The 16,904-nt window shown below is 37.3% G+C and overlaps 2 protein-coding genes across 7 annotated transcripts; one reads left to right on the forward strand and one right to left on the reverse strand.

Annotated features, from left to right (window-relative positions):
- Positions 1-3,216: 3,216 nt before the first annotated feature.
- LOC113342735 lies at positions 3,217-7,501 on the forward strand. Of its 6 annotated transcripts, none has more exons than XM_026587176.1 (9): positions 3,217-3,605; positions 3,688-3,728; positions 4,741-4,787; positions 4,876-5,108; positions 5,690-5,896; positions 5,984-6,076; positions 6,385-6,492; positions 6,578-7,152; positions 7,315-7,501. In XM_026587176.1, exons 2-8 carry the CDS (start codon positions 3,712-3,714, stop codon positions 7,067-7,069), a joined length of 1,197 nt encoding a protein of 398 aa, XP_026442961.1. In that variant the 5' UTR covers positions 3,217-3,605; positions 3,688-3,711; the 3' UTR covers positions 7,070-7,152; positions 7,315-7,501. The 6 variants fall into 6 exon arrangements, with proteins under 6 accessions (XP_026442961.1, XP_026442962.1, XP_026442964.1 ...); XM_026587177.1 differs by having other exon boundaries at positions 4,741-4,760; XM_026587179.1 differs by having other exon boundaries at positions 4,746-4,787.
- An 8,443-nt stretch (positions 7,502-15,944) lies between these two features.
- On the reverse strand, positions 15,945-16,897 carry LOC113342802 (mucin-1-like). Its single transcript, XM_026587223.1, has 2 exons — positions 16,778-16,897; positions 15,945-16,651 (listed from the first exon to the last, which is right to left on the reverse strand). The coding sequence occupies exon 2, from the start codon at positions 16,599-16,601 to the stop codon at positions 16,164-16,166; it is 438 nt and encodes a 145-aa protein (XP_026443008.1). The 5' UTR covers positions 16,602-16,651; positions 16,778-16,897; the 3' UTR covers positions 15,945-16,163.
- Between the last annotated feature and the right edge of the window lie 7 nt (positions 16,898-16,904).

The following is a 16,904-nucleotide window of genomic DNA, read 5'->3' on the forward strand; positions in this document are numbered from 1 at the left end:
AAAAAATAGAATCAAAATACTACATGAAGAGTCATCAATTTGTAACTCATCAGTATTCTCATAGTTAATTTGTTGCCATCCAGAACATGAACTATGCTCTCATAAACTTGTTTACCTTCAAACTGACATAGGTTCCTCGGTGCACTCCAGCAACCATCTCCATACTAACTGATTCCTCTCTGCAAAATAAAAAGACAGAGGCAGTATTGAATTACACCACAAAAACACAAAATAAAAGAACTGTGAAAAACAACAAAATAGAATCAGAAAATTTATTAAAATCCATATCTTTGTGCCTAAGCACCTTCGGTGAAATGTGTAAGAAACCCAATATTATGGTAAACTTTCGAGTTTCAGCTGAATTTGTCTGGCAAAATAACATTGAAGCTTTTTCCATTGTTGTGGAAAAAGAAAACCAAGAGAGTAAGAGTTATGTATACACAAAACATAGTTAAAAAAAATTAGAGAAAGAGAAATTCACGTGTCTGTGTCTCCGATGGCTATTGGGGTTTCTCCATATCTTAGTTATTTATAATTTTAAACAAAAATCGATATAACAGTAAAAGAGATACAATGAAATCTATGGAAAACAAAAAGGAACACCTAAATTTCAAAAATCAAAACTCATTTAAATAGGGTTACCTTAAGCAGTATGGTTTTAGCACGAAAAAGTTCCAGGATGTTTTTTTCTGTTGAATCCAAATCAGAAATATCAACCATCAAAACCACTTCCCGTGAACATCTCCAATTGTTATTGTAGAAACAAATTCGACATAACCCATCATGAATTCATCATCAGATCTCAGATCACGCTTTTACAAATCAAAATCTCTGATTTCTCTTGATTCAAACTTGACAGCCGCAGCAGCTGCTCATCTCTCACTTGCACTGCAAAAAGAAGAAATAAACATCAACAATATCAATTCTGCAACCCTGTAGTATAAGGAAATAAAAAGGATAATAATTGATATGAGAAGGAACGGAGAATGAAGGAGATAACAAACCCTGAGAGATATAAAGACCTAGCTTTTACTCACACAAGTCACAGCCTAATAAAGATGGGTTTTTTTTAGCAGAGAAGACACGGATGGAGAAGACGAAAGAGGAGAAGATAAGAAGCTAGGGTTTTTTATGTTTTTATACCCAGGGCAGGAGAGGAGACACGCGGCATAAATGGAAGTGCGGTTAACGGGTTAACCCGCGATTTTACGGGCCGAGACGGGTTAACCCGTTTCTCGACTGGTCACCTTTTCTCCAACCCGAACCCGGCTTGTTTAGAAACCAGCCAGTCCGGGTTTGGGTTTTCACGGACCGGGCACGGGTTAACCCGCGGGTTTCGGCTTGTTTCCCATCTCTATCCATTACATTGCAAAAAAAAGTTACAATGTTTTTTGAAGAAACTAAAAAGTACATTGAAATTGAAATCCTACTAACTTAAAACATAAAAAACTACATTGAAATTGAAATCCTACTAACTTAAAACATTGAAAAGTACATTGAAATTTAAATACTACTTCTAAATAACTTAAATTATCACTTTAGTTTAGGGGATAGGGTCCAAACCATAAGGGCTAAAATCTCGTTCTTCCATATTTTGTAGATGGGTCTCTCATATTTTTAAATTCGAAGAAGTACCCTTTTCGTTCATGAATGAAAAGGGTATATTATGCACAACCAAAATTATGAAGGGAATCTCATACAGTTTTTTCGTTCCATTCATGAATGAAAAGGGTATTTCATGTACCTCAACTTAAAAGAAGGGTCCCAACTGCAAAAATGCCTGGTAACTGGTATGCGACATAAGTGGAACTAAAAATTTGATAGAATTCACGGTACCGGCTGATTGCGTATTTAATAGTTTATCATTATTATTTTTTCTAGTTATATATCTGCATTTAAGTGCTTGCATTGATCCGCTCGATGAAATGCCCAGTTCTGCATATAATTTCAGTATTAAATCATTTGGGTACGATTATTTTTTTTTATTTAGTATGAAAAATCATGGTCCAAACATTGTATTGTACATAATCACCAATAAACATATACGCATATGCGACATCATGAAAATGGGTTTGGGAAAAAAAAAGGCAACCATTTTCATATATGGACTATGACCAGGAATACCGCAAGCATCCGTTTTTTGGTGAAAATCATGGTCATTGATTAGACGAGCTTTGCGAACAATTTACTTTCAATTTCTGATCATGATAAAGAAAATTAACAGTTTTCCAGGTTACAAGTGGATTTACTTTCAGTTTTCCCGATTCCGATGAATCAATATATTTAAATTCTAGAAGGGATAACTCGAGAATCGATTAAACGATCTTTCTGAACAATTTACTTTCGATTTCTGATAATGATCAAGAAAATTAATAGTTTTCCGAGTTACAAATGGATTTACTTCCAGTTTTCACGATTCCGATGAATCAATATATTTAAATTTTAGAAGAGATAACTAAAGAATCGATTAGACGAGCTTTGTGAACAATTTACTTACAATTTCTGATCATGATCAAGAAAATTAACAGTTTTCCGAGTTACAAGTGGGTTTACTTCCAGTTTTTCCTATTCCAATGAATTGATATATTTAAATTTACTTTCAATTTCTATTGAGTGCATTTTTAATTCTGCGTTCTCGATTAACTATCATTTTCGATTATGTTTTTTAACTATGGCTACGAGCATGCTTAATTTCAATTGAATAATTTTTTGGTCAAGATCAGCTAGCTTTTTTGGCCCGACGAAAACTGAAAGTCATCATTGGAGAATAAAATTTTATAATAAATTGGTAAGTTTTTATTTATGGTCCAAATTTTATAATAAAATTTTAATTGCTTCTTGAAAATGTACCATGTAAGAGAAGTCTATGTTAGAAGCAAGGAACAAATAATATGGTGCAATCTCATGCGGTTGTGCAACTTTTCCCATTGGCACTTATGACCCAAATGGTGCCGTGATCAATGGTTGATAATTTGCAGTGGGGTTGTTTAATTACGGAGCTTATTAATAGTACTAGGTCATCGCATATAGCCAGTGTGTTATATAAATGTACTAGCACGTCTTTTATGTGCGTTGACAGTGTTGTTCGTATGATGTACGAAAGTAGCCTTTGTACTGTTGGTGTTGTGGTGTTTCACGTGTCTGTTTTTTCTTTTGATTAAAAAAGGGTGGTGTTACACGTGTTTTCTTATGGTTAACAAAACCAAGAAACGAACTTATCTTCTCCATACCCAAACCCCAAATTCTACTTTTCTTCATCTCTGCAACTTATTCCTAACTTTATTTACAAAATCTAGCGCCAAAATTTCCCTCTAAAATTTTCGTGAAAAACAAATTCCCACAGAAATCCCCCAAAGTTCGCTCAATCACCCAAAGTTTTCGCATCTTCTCAAATAAAACAGTTTCAGTTTTTCTCTCCAAAATGGAAGAAAAATAAAATCTCTCCAAACCCTAAAAAAAATCCATCTTCTGTTCGAAATTAAAGATAAACTCGTTCTCTCGAATCTTCACAGAGCAGGTCAATTCCATCTTTTGTCTAGATATCTACACAACACTCCTGACTAATTTGGGGGTTTTGTTTTCGTCACTCTCCAATCTCGTAGCAGGTCAATTTTTCACATCTCCCTAAAGTTTCAATTCGGGGTTTCCTTAATTTGGATTTTAATGTTTTTAATTTTTGTTTTGTAGGTTTGTTTTTCATTCGATCCGAAAATGCAATCTGAAGAAGGGTAATTTTTCAATGAATCCCTATTTTTTTGTTTTTTTTGTTGGATTTCTTTTTTTTGTAATTGGAAGTGGATTGTGTCTTTCTTGTTCCCTTTGTACTAGTTCAGGTTATGGCATCTCATCTTTTTATTTGAGACTTACTTGCTGTGTTGTGTGCCTGCTGTGATTGGTTTTTAATATTTTGATTTCCTTCCCTTGAGTTTGCTACCATAAATGTTAAAATCCCATTAAAACTTCAATTTCATAGTGGTTTTTGTTTTGTTTCTCTTTGCTGTTAATGACAAAAATATATCCCCTTGGTTTAAGTTGATAATAATGCATAATTTAATGCTAAACCCAAGTGGTTAATTGTTTTCCATAGTATATACTCTAATCTAACTGATGCAAAGGAGATGACAGACCATTTTGCAGACCTTTTTGTGACCAGTTCATTCCAAAAGACTAGTTCATGATAGGATTCCAGTTTAATGCTTTGTTTGTCTTCATACTAGTTTCCAAAAAAGCTTAGCTGGTTGTTTCAGACAATACTATGACGATAAGAGTTTAGTCAACAGGTGTTACTCTTTTAGTAAGACCATCTGGTCAGTTCATGGACACCTAAACACACTAGACTCCTTAATGAGCTGGTTATAGACTTTTGTTGTCAAAGATATATATTCCAGACACCCTTAATCCCATAACCAACCAACCATCTACATAATTGTGGGTACTCTCTACTTGGAAACACCAGGGCCTAGCATTGGCGTTCCTGCAAGCAGGGTGATTAAGACATGATTTCATCTTAATTAAGGAGATTATTTGTAAATACCCAGCTATCTCTAATCTAGACATGGTTGGTCGGTTGTACAATACCCAGAGAATTATAGTCATGAATTATTCTAGTGTTGTACGGGATTTGGGTTTGGTTCTCATTGTAAAGTGTCTCACTGTATGTTCTTTCCAAGTTTCTGGTGCATTTGCTTATGTTTTGATTTCTTTTTGATTTTTTTTTTTGGTTTTAATGGTTCTACACAGAATAGAAAATCAGCAAAATGGTGAGCACTTCAACACCTTAGCTGCTGGTACAATACTAAATTGTTTTCTTTCTTACTGATGTATCCAAATGTATTTTAGTAATACCATAGATTGCTAAGTTTTTTTTCTAAGCAGTTGTTGTCCCTGAAGAGAGAAAAGTCCGACGTGATACCACTCTTGCATCTTTTATGGCAAAGCGGGAAGAAGAGAAAAAAGTTGATTGGGATGGCAATCCTAAAGGAGCCAATCAAGTGCGATATTCTGACGCCATTGGGGTATTGCTAAAACAATATCGGAGGTTCAACTGGACAAAGCACTGGGATAAACACGATACAATGGCGAAGGACTGGCTGTTGGGAGAACTTCAGGTGAACATACTTAGCAGAAGTTAATACCATGTTTGTTTATTTTGCGTCCCATATAATTAGTACCCGATGTGATGGGAAAAAGAGTTGGTAAATGTACATACTGTTTCAACGTTATAATGATAATGACAATGTGCAGCACATAGTGCTACTTTACAAAATTTATTTGTACCATGCTCTATGTTTGTAGGCTTGTAGCCATCAACTCAGAACCAAACATCGCTAAGAAATTTAGTCTTATGTAAGCAATTGAGATTTTTATCATATTCCTTGTGTTCCTCATGCTTTTGTTTGTTTCAACCAGTTAAGTTGAAGATCTTAAATTGTTGATCAAACAATTTTTTAAAAATATAAAGTCACATGTCTGAGGTTTCATATGTTTGTGAATAAGTTATGCTGCTAAAATTACTTTTATGGTCACATCAATGATTTTGTGGAGTTATCAAATAAATATTGCTATGAACTCGTTGATTGGCCACATCAATGATTTTGTTATTCTATTTTGACACTAAAGCTGTAGATGTTTACCTGTTAGTTGTTCACAGATATAGTCACTACAAGTTATCATATTTTGTCTATTTCAGGATTTGTTCATAGTAGATGAACGTTATAAAACTGCCACCCTCTCTATTGATGTTGATATATTCAGGGGAAAGAAAGGTACACGGAAGGGAAAACACTTTACACGACACGATACAACTGCAAAACGTCTTGCAGATAAACCAGCTGCTTTAACTGAAGGGGAGTGGAAGGATCTCGCGACATTCTGGGAAACTGATGCAACACACCAGGTAAGTTCACACATCTTATATGTCTAGGTCTATATATGTTTTGGTTATGCATCATGTCTAATTAATTATGCCTTTTATATTCGTAAGAAATTTTCCGAACAAAATGTCAAGAGTAGATGTTGCCAACAAGTAAAGCACACAATGGGAAGGAAAAACCACGCTCGATGCAAAGCTAAAATGGTACATACACAATATGGTCTTGACAATCACTTTTCACTTTGCAACTTGAAATTTTTTTGGATTTAATTAAGGAGACATGAACCTGTATAAATTAGAAGTTTTTTATTTATAACTGTACCTAGGTATGTCTTTATTTTCGCATGTTGTATAATTTGTTGATCATCCGGATGGCTTAATTGCAAATTGCAAAACATTGTCAAGAATTGGAATATCATATGCTGGGATAGTGCCTGAAGTTTTTTGTATGTAGTTTTTAATATTTTGCTTTCAAATACTATTATTCATTGTATGTGATGGAATTTGTACAGGATGAAGATAATGGAGGGAACCCACCAACTAATGGTAATGTGTTCATTAAAACCCATGTGAATAAAAAAACTGGAAAAGCTTTGGACCCAATTTCACAAGGCTTCATAGTAAGTATCTTCTCTAGTAAGGTTCATACACTTCTTATCATAGAAGATAAGATCTTTTATCCTACATTTTTTCTGATATACATAGGTCCAAATGAGGGAACAATCAGGGTTGGATGAGAATGGGTTTGATGAGGATGGTAACCAACAACCAATTAGTGATGAAGTCTATGGAAACGTAGTACCTACAACAAGGCAGAAACATGTAAGAGCTGAAACATATCCAACATGCCTTAGTTATGAGAGAAATGAAGATTTCGAGAGACGAATGAAAGAGCGGGATGAAGATTTTGATAGGAGAATCAGGGAACGAGATGCAGAATGGGAGGCACGGATAAAAGCACGTGATGAGGAGTCTAAGATACGTGAGAAAAAAATGTTGGAGTATGTTAGATTGTGCTGCAGGCCAGAGCACGTTTTGAGTCCGGGGCAATTTTCAGGACCTTCAGATTACCACTTCAGACCTGCGCAACCACTATTTGCACCTTGGGAGCATCCTTACAGACCTTTAGAGCAACTTAACAGATCTGGGGAGCAGCCTTATAGACATGAGGGACATCTTTTTAGACATGCGAATTAGCCTTACAAACATGAGGAGCAACTCGTTAGAACTGCGGAGCAGTCTAAGAATTGAGGAGCAACTGTACAGATTTCAAAATGATTGTAAGTATCATTTTCCTTAATTTCATAATTATTGGTATGTTAGTATGATATTTACTCTTTGCATGTTGGTGTTATATTTAGTATTTCTCTTACAGCCCAATCTTTGTAGACATGATGTTTCTCCTCCATTCTGTGATGTGTTTGTTTTGATCTGTTTAACAGGAGCGCGAGGCCTAGGGGTGTACGGCTGGGATGGATTTAGTATTGAGAAGGTCTAGTTTGAAGATTAAAGTTTCTTTGAAGTTTATTTATTTGGGGATTGTTTAAATCTTTTCTTATGTCAAAGTTGGAATCATCATACTCTGTGACAGATGTTTTTCATTTTAATTCAATTTGAATTCTTTGTTCTGATTTAATTCATGCGAGTAAAATGAATTTTTTAATACAATTTTACTGTATAACGTCCCTGTTTTAAAAAAAAAACGTCCCTGTTTATGAACGCGTTGGCGCACATGTTGCAATAGATATTTTGTTGCTGCACGCAGGATTTTGGTGTGGCAAAACTACTTTATAAATAAAAGAAAATTAAAATTATATATTAAAAAAATTGTTTTTAGCCTCACATTATTGCATCACTAGTTGTGTTGCAACATATTTTCAAAATAAAATAAAACTAAAAATAAAATTATAATTAAATTATAAAAAATGTCTTTTGCCTCGTTTTATTGCCTCACCTTTTGGTGTGGCATAAAACCTATTTATAAATAAAATAAAATAATAATTAGATTAGAAAAATGTTTTTTGCCTCATGTTATTGCCTCACCTTTTGGTGTGGCATAAAACCTATATATTTCCTCACCATATTAAAGGTGTGCCAATAACTTCTTGTCACACGGTTTGTTGCCACACAGTGTGGCAAAAAGTTTTTATGTGGCAAAAGGATGTTGCAAACAAAAAGTGGGTTCTTGACGACGTGTTGCAGTACATGAAGTTTCTTGTAGTGGTACCCCTTCTTCTGGCGAGCCCAAAAGGCAACGAAAGGTCTTGGATTTGGATGCCTTGGCTGCAATTCCAAAAGCTGCCATTCTTACCAATCCCTCCGTTCTTCCTAAGCTTCATCCCTCTCGTTCTCGTACCACTTCCTCTGTCAAATTAGTGGACCCTCATGTTTTCCCTGAAGTTGAGCTCCCCGAGAAGCCCAACGAAGACCCTTCAACCGGCGAGAAGAAGAAAAAAATGGCTTCGTCGGCTATGTCTGACCTTATTTACGACCCTGACCTGAGGTTTCTATAGGAGGTTTATGACAAAGCTCGCGAAGATCCATCTCTAAGTCCCGTGCCTTAAAATCCTTAGTAACCTTTAGCTCCAGTGATTTTCTTGCCCAAGATCCTTCTGTGATACTGAACGCCTCAATGAACTTGTCTCTCCAACAACATTCGGCCTTAAGTGCCAGGTAAATATCTTGTACCTCCTCAGTTCGACCTTCCCCTCGCTCTGAGGCTTATTTCTGACTGGGTTCTTTGATTTTCAGGAGGTCAATCGACATATGGCCAGCCTCGTGGAGATTAGACTGGTCCGCGAGAAAGCCAAGAAGGATGAAGCTCAAATCAAAACCTTGGAGAATGAACTCAAAGAGGATATGGAGCACTCCATCAAGCAAATACAGAAGATAGAGAAGCTTCTAAGTAAGTTCCTTAACTTCGTAGATTCGTTTTCGCCTTTATCTTTATTTCTGTTATTTTATTATTTCGTATTTCGTCAAGCTCTATGCATGCAACGCCAAATTAGTGCCTCCGAAGCATCCGCCACGTTAGAAGATCTTCGTGCCGAGAACATGAATCCCGTGACCCAGAATGACTGTTACGTGTCTGATAACACAATTTTAAATGAGAAAGTCAAAACGCTTTTTTCGCAAGTGGATCGTTTGTTCATTGTCTGTTCTCGGAATGAGGAGTTGAATCTCCATCTTCATAACAATAATGAGCGCCTCAAGATGGAACTTCAACGAGTCAACAGTTCACTACTTACTTCAAAGAGTCTTCACCTCTCGTCATCCACTGCCTACAAGAGACTAAAAGAAGATTACGAGCGCGTGATTAATATTAAAAATAAGGTTGTGGCTGATCTTCGCAAGTCTCTAAATAAAGTAACCGGTTTAAACGAAGATATTGATTATCTGAAAAGGAAAGTGGAACTCCGCCAGACTCAGATAAATAACTCATTTCTCCCGAAGTCCATCAAATCTTCCTCTCAATCCAAGTCCATCGAACCTTGCAAAAACAAGGCTGCTCTTGTCATTAAATCCGGAAAATATTCCTCGAAGTCGGGTCATGGTAAAGGCTGGGACAATGCATATCACGAAAATTATGTGTCCGTCTTCAAGAATCGGATCTAGCAATATCCAAGCTGGATCATTTGTATACTGACATTCAAGAAATCTTGAACACTACTATCTTGCAGATGGAAGGTATCTTTAGGTACCACGCAAAACATCACTGATTACGTCAAACTTTTAGTTTCTGGTGAAGTTCTGTTTGGTTTTGCAGAGTCTGAAGAGCGTCATAAGAGCCAAGTCCTTCTCCTTTCCCAGGAAAGGGATGAATTTCGCACGGAGGTTTCTCGCCTCAAGTTTGAGGTCGATGATTTGAATGTCGATATGGATGAGATGATTGAGACTTCTGTGAAGGTAGCGAAGGCAGCTCGCAAGAATGCTCAGAACTACCTGACCTATCTCTTCGGAAACTACTACAATGAGCAAGGTATCCCTCATCCTACTTTTCCTCTAGTGGTATTCTCCGATGACGAGCAACCAAAGGATGACAGGGTCATTTCGGGTGAAGAGGATAGATTCTCTGAAGATGGCAAGGAGCGGAAGGTTGATAATATGAAAGTTGAGGAGGAAGAGTCTATGGGTGATTCTGCTAGTACTGGTGCTGGTGATGAAATCCCTGGGACAACAGTTACTGACGACGTCCTTCCTCAGCAACAGTCTTAGTTTTCTTCTTTCATATTTTGGTTTTATGCTTGACTATTCTGGAAAAAAAATTTCTTTCTGGGTGCTCCCAAGCTTGGGGGGCATAACATCTTAACCTTTTTGGTAGCGCTTTTGATTAAATTTATTTCCGTGATTTCTATTTTTCCAAGTATATACTTACCGAGGGAATACTCAAAAGAATAATGAAATTTAAAGTATATACTTGCCTCTTATTCTTTTGTGTGTTTCCGAGGCAGGGTAAATAGTTAATCAATTCTTTCCCAGCTGTGCTTCAATCTTTCTGAATCCTTTACGAAGTATCTCGCTGCATCTTATCTTGTATTTCGTCTTCATCTTTCATGTCGTGTATATCTTGTATTTTGTCTCTTAGCTTTGCCTTCATTTTTCTTGTCAGGGTGAAACGTTAAGTCTTGCATGGATAATGTCAAAGAAGAATACAAAATGTGAGATGTTATTTTCCTCTGACATCCTTACCTAACTTATTTCCTTTACCTTCCGAGAATTATCTCGCCTCCTTTTGTCCATATTCACTTTCTGATTGTTACATGTTACTTATACAAGGTCTTAGCGTGCCTCCTAATTAAGGTCTTATTTTGCCTCATCCTTTTTGAAGGATTTTTATTCGACGAAGTATCAGGCGCTTATTACCCTTGCGAATAATAATCCATCTACCTCATCTTAACTTTTATTTCATTTTTCTCCGCGACAATGCGACAGGCCTAGCTATTCCCATGAATATTAGCCCCATGACATTGCGGTCTTTTTTGGTCACTCAACTCCCTAATCTGGATGGTGTCATCCCTTTATATTCCCCCTGATTTCCCCTTCAAGGAGGTTAACCCTAACATGCATGTTTGTCTCCTCCCATCCAGTTATTACGACAGTCAATTGTTTTTGTGGATTCTTATCTCCTTCGCCGATATGGCTTGGGGTTACGAAGACACACCCTAAGTGGTGTTTCTTTGGGATCGAGTGCATCGTAGCCAAGACTTTCCAAACGTACATGACCGGTAACGCTCCATACGTCCCAGGCACCCGCAGCTCAACCGAATACGTCGGCGCCTTGGTCATATTTTTGCACCCCTTACTGAAGGCCATCATAAAAGGGGACCCTCAGCGGATAGGTATTATCATTGCCCCTAGCTTATCTCTCTGAGAGTTGTTCACGACATGCGTTAGGTCTTGCCTCTTGCACTTTCATGCGAACTAGGGTGCATGCCGTGGATTCTCAACCTTTCTAGGCGAAGGTTTTAAGTTTCCCTAGAAATTGTTTATTCATGAATGTTACTTGCCTCCTAATGTGAGGTCTTACTTTTCTGTTGTAAGTGTAGAATTCATACTCACAATATGATTTGACAAAATTCGTAAAAATTTTATTATTATCCCTTTGAAATTTGATACATTATCAATTGATAGATTGAATTGAGTACATTCATCTTTATTATTATCCCTTGGGGTTACGAATCCACACCCTAAATGGGTTACGAAGATGAACGATCAATTGATAGATTGAATTGAGTACATTCATCTTTGCTCTTTCATCTTTACTTCGTTCCTAATTTTAAACAATGTTGCGAATAATGGCTTCCGAGTTGACAGCGTATAGATGAACGATCTTACTAAATCTTCCTTTGAAATCCTTCCTATTAATTGTATGCAAAATCGCATCCCCTCTGGGCACTAGACTTCGCAGATTTTCATTTTCTCTTTGCTTCAACAAGAATAGTGCCGCTATTTCTGGTTTGCATGGATCGTTTGTTGCACATTTGTTCATTAGTTCGGGTTGCAGCCTGATTGCCTTTTCTTCTATTTGGGTTCTTTTTTTTTTCCTTCCGGCCACCATCAATTGCTGCATCAGATATTCTCTTTCTATGAATTCCCTCCTGCTATTTTCTATGGCTTTCTTTAAGTCCTCTCGTTCGCGTTGTTCCCCTTGTTTCAACATCCTGATCATGCGGTTCAATGCTTTCATCAGCCTCTTGTTTCAACGTCCTTTTACGCTTGGATGTGTTTGTATTTGGTCCTCCTTGCGGGGCTCGTTTTTCTTTACGGTTGAGGTTTCTTTCTCACTTCTCGCTGCCTCGCTTCCTTCAACCACTTTTCCCTTCTTTGTCTTTCCACTTTGCTTTATCTCACCTTGACCTCCCTTTTCTGGAGTCATCTTGCGTTCCTTGTCGCCATCACTAACATCCTCCTCAGGTCTCTTTCCCGGTCGTATCCTTCTAGTAATCTTCCCTTTAGCATTCTTCGCTCGTCCTCTTCTTTGTAATCTCTGTAGGGACTCTCTTCTCCATATAGGGTCCTTTTACAAGATGAAGCCATTATCATTTCTTAACTAGTGTTTTCTTCTTGCGATATTCCGACCTCCATTTTGCCACCATGCTCGTATTTCTGTCGTTTCGCCTGACCGCCTCATTTTTCCATTCTCACATGCCATTCCGGATGGTACTTCCCTCGCCTCTTATCTCGATGGATTTTTTTACTTGTTCCCTTTGATACCGTGTCTTTATCATCCTTGTTCTCCTCCACTTATTCTCGATTTTCCCCTTTTGTAATAGTCCCGGCTTTCACGATTTGAGCTGGTTCCGCCATGGATTCATCCTCTACACTCAGCTTGCGTATATGTTGCCTTGTGACTTCTTGTCCTTCATCTTCTATGGGCGTTTCTCCCTTATCCCCTTTCTTCTGGGATTCCAACCGTTTGCTCCTTCTTGTCGTCGATATTCCCCCTATTTACATTCTTCCTCCCCTTTTGGCCTCCAATCGCTTGCTTCTCCTCGTTGCTACCATGTGTGCCGCCTGATCTGGTGCTCTAGTCATCAGCTTATCCTAATTTCAATCTCTTCTCTGAAACCTAATCTTAAAATGGATGTCTCGCTAAGATCTCTCACTCCTACAACTTTTAGCCTCTCAACTCCTTAGACGAGGATGAATCCCCAATCTAAGTTTCCTGTTTCTAGCGCCAAAATGTAACTATCGTAAACCCAGTAGTACACTCGAAGTGACATTAACCAAGATCTAAGACATACTAAATAATATAAACACCGAAATCTTTATTGATCATTCACAGTAACAAAGACACAAGTTCTTGGATACAAGGAAATCCTAATCTCTCTCTCTAAGCAAGTTCCTCCTCCTCTCCAAAATTCGATCCCCTTACATTGTCTAAGGACCTTTATTTATAGGACATCTATCCCTAATGAAATACATCTCATTTTATCTCCAAGATCTCGCAGTAACGATTTACACTTCGCCCAGACCGTTTTCCATAAAGTTTTTCCCCTTCTTTCGCTTACTTCACATAGGCTTGTCGGGTCACCTGTGTCTTTCTTGCTCCATAATTTATCTATCTCGTGGATTATCTTTTCGTCTAAGTAATCCTACTTCTTCCCTTACGACTTCGTCCTTGATATCTTGTTGGATACTTCAACTTGGTGCGGGTTTCTTCGCTTCAGCATTCACTCTCTTCGTACTTCGCAGGGGCTATCGATGATGAGATAACTCTGACATTTGAATTGACAAGTTTTCTGACTGGGATCTTTTAGTGGGATATCTATCCCTTTTTCTTCTCTTTCTGTCCGACACGTGGTGGGTCAAATTCGTGTACCTACATTGGTATCTGCAAGAGGTGTTTTTCTTTTCTCTTTTTTTGGAGTAAACTACCTCTTCTTGCATGTCATAGATTTGATGGGTGAAAACCAAATTATAACAACTGAGTACGTTTTCCCATTTTGGGAAGTGTTTCTCAATGCCTTGAATTTTAATTTTGACAAACTTATGTTTGATAAATGATTATATGCTCTTTAACATTCCTTCTTTGCTTGATTTGAGTTTCCAAGAAGAATATTTAGGTTATATAGAGTTTTAAGAGGTGAGAAATACTTCAGACTACCTTTATTTTTGAGTTTTTTCAACTTTCTTAGTGTATTTCTTTCCTACAAAACTTATTTTCTCGGATTTATTCCCTACTCGTTCATGGAGAAGGTTTTTTTAAAATTTTGCAAGAAGCCTATGACTCCTCTGATGTTCTCACCATCTAATCTCCTGAGCCTCTTTAGGAAGGAGGTGAATCAACCATAGAAAACATGGATTCATAGAAAATAAAGGATATGACTATAGATCTGATGCTTTTGAGGGTCTATAGGACTTTGCGATCATGTAGATCTTGTTATGTCCGAGATCGACTTACTAAGTCTTAAAGATATCAACAAAGTAATGAAAGAAATAACTTTTTCCAAGGGATTTTTTAAAAAAAACTTCATAAACTTTTCAAGGGAGATAGAAAAAATATTCATACCTCCATATTTCTAGTGCCAAAATGTGGTTCCATCTTATCTGATGACCACACCTAAGTAGATGTAAGGATTACAAAGCTAATAATATTCAAGATTTAAAGGTAAATAAGATGTAAAGAACATGAAAACAAATATGAACACAAGTATTTAACGTGGTTCGGCCTTGTTGACCTACATCCACGGTGAAGAAAACTATTTATTCTTATTATCGTAGGTCTTACTCATAGATGAATTACAAATATAATTTAAACTTCTAACTATTTCTTTCTTAAAATCTCTCTCTATAATTTTATGTAGAAAGACCATCTAAGATTACATGCCCATTTCGTTCTACATGGACTAGTATTTATAAATATACTGGACAGTAAAGATGTTTCGGTTCTATTAGGATGGTGACACCATCGTACATCTTATTATCGCTCGGACAGGTTCTCCATTATTCTCCTTCAAAATGTATCATTCATCCCTTCTTTCCGAGTTACATCGCATCATTCATTCGTCGCATTGATCCTTTTTGAGAGGCATCATATTACACCTTCTTCGGGTCGGCTTGTTAATCGTCCTTCAGCCGAGCTTTTGACACGATGAACTTTCGTCCACAACTGTATTGTACCTCTTATGATTCCTCATTAAATGCCTTGTTCTTTTTTTATACCAAAACGTATGCGTGATTTGACTACTCCTTTCACGCGTCATTCTTGTGGCCATGTAGCAAATATCTCGGTTAGATGCAATCATCTTTTGAGACATGATTCGGTGCATCCTTATTGTCGTCGTATCATGAGATCACCCCATGTGATGCATACACGTGGACATTATCTATTTGGCCCTCACACAAGATATCTACTGCTAAGCCTCATGAAGGACGCGTGTAACGAATTGTCAAATCACGGTGACTGTCAAGTCTATAAGGAAAACATGGCATTAAATGAGAATCAAAACAGGTGTGATACAACTAAACGAAGGTACATCTTGTCAGAAGATCGGATGAAGAACGACGAACAATGCAACCTGAAAAAGGTGCAATACGATGCTACTTATAGGAGGACCAATACGATAAAAAGGAAGTGCTAGACATCTCAAAACAAGAATCGTACGTCACATTTGGGAGAAGAATAATGAAGAGTCAGTCTGAACAATGACGAGATGTACAATGATATCATCATCTTAGCAGTACCCCATCATATCTTCATAAGTCCAATTGTTCTACAAATACTAGTCCATGTCGAAGGAAATGGATATGTATTCTTGAATGGTACTTCTCCGGAGAGAGTTAGAAAAAGAAAGAGTTAGAAGTTTAATTGATATCTGTAATCATCAAAGAGTAAGACCGTTAATAATAAAGATAGTTTTCTTCACCGTGGATGTAGGTCTACAAGGTTGAACCACGTTAAATACTTGTGTTCATCTTTACTCTCACGTTCTTGACATCTTGTTTTACTTTGAATCTTGAGTGTTTACAACATTTTATTCGTTAGATCAATTTGAGTGTAGTCATCAGAAAAGATGCAACTACAAATTTAACACACAAAGCTAACAACCCTGTGAAATAAAAATGACCCAGTTTAGAACAATGAGAAATAGCTCGTACCTTTACGGCACGGGTCATTCCTTAGTTGTTTAAATGATAACGTAAGGTATAGTGCAAAATAAATCTGAAGAGAAATTGAAGATGAATCTCATCAACTTAAATTTTCAGAATTCATCTCGGTTCAGATATATTCAATTGATTGTCCTTAAAATCATCAGTTCTAGTAGCCAAGTGCGCAATAATAGCACCACTAAGTAACGTTTAGCAGTGAAGCAGCATATGCTGTTTTCGAAGATAATGATGATGATGTTGAAGAAAGTGTGTATTTGCATGGTTCTGGCATTCCTGGTAATTGAATTTTGAACTTCGGTAGACAACTTAAGGTCGGAGGGGATGGAGATGGAGGAGATGAATATGGAGACGGTGACGGAGATGAATCTGGCGAGGGCGATGGGAATGGCGATGGAGATGGAGATGAAGGTGGTTTGCAACAACAATCACATCTTAAATTAGGAGAACCGGAGGGGTTCATAAACGGTTCACATGTTTGATCACTAACGGAACAACCCATACTAGCACATCTACCTCCACACCACCCTGTACAGCATGCGCAGTTTTCCGTTGGACTACATAAAACGACATCGTATATGTCACCAGGTTTACATATCTCGGATCCGGTCACAGACATGGCCTTGATTATATTCCAATCGCCCTGCAGTGTCTTATCTATGATATTGCCTACAAAAGCAGAACAAAATATTGGTAATGGGACTTATATAAAATGACATATTGTAAACGTAAACCATAGACAAATAGTAATAAGATATTCTTGAATTTCACATAAAAATGTCGTAGCCTACATACCAATTGGTAGTGAACTGCTGGTGGCATCTGTTGATAATGTGTACTCGCATGGTTCGGGTACTAGTGGTATCTGAATTGTGAACTCTTCAGGACAACTCCAGACTGGAGGGGGAGGCGGGGGCGGGGG

Source organism: Papaver somniferum, unplaced genomic scaffold (assembly GCF_003573695.1).
Source record: "Papaver somniferum cultivar HN1 unplaced genomic scaffold, ASM357369v1 unplaced-scaffold_47, whole genome shotgun sequence".
Taxonomy (NCBI): domain Eukaryota; kingdom Viridiplantae; phylum Streptophyta; class Magnoliopsida; order Ranunculales; family Papaveraceae; genus Papaver; species Papaver somniferum.

What these genes read in the sequence shown, in the direction of transcription:
- LOC113342802 (XM_026587223.1), bottom strand. Translation starts at nt 16,601, where the DNA reads ATGTCTGTGACCGGATCCGAGATATGTAAACCTGGTGACATATACGAT.
- LOC113342735 (XM_026587176.1), top strand. An exon ending in CTTCAACACCTTAGCTGCTG is followed by an intron (nt 4,788 to 4,875) that starts GTACAATACTAA and finishes TTTTCTAAGCAG; the next exon opens with TTGTTGTCCCTGAAGAGAGA. An exon ending in CAATTTCACAAGGCTTCATA is followed by an intron (nt 6,493 to 6,577) that starts GTAAGTATCTTC and finishes TGATATACATAG; the next exon opens with GTCCAAATGAGGGAACAATC.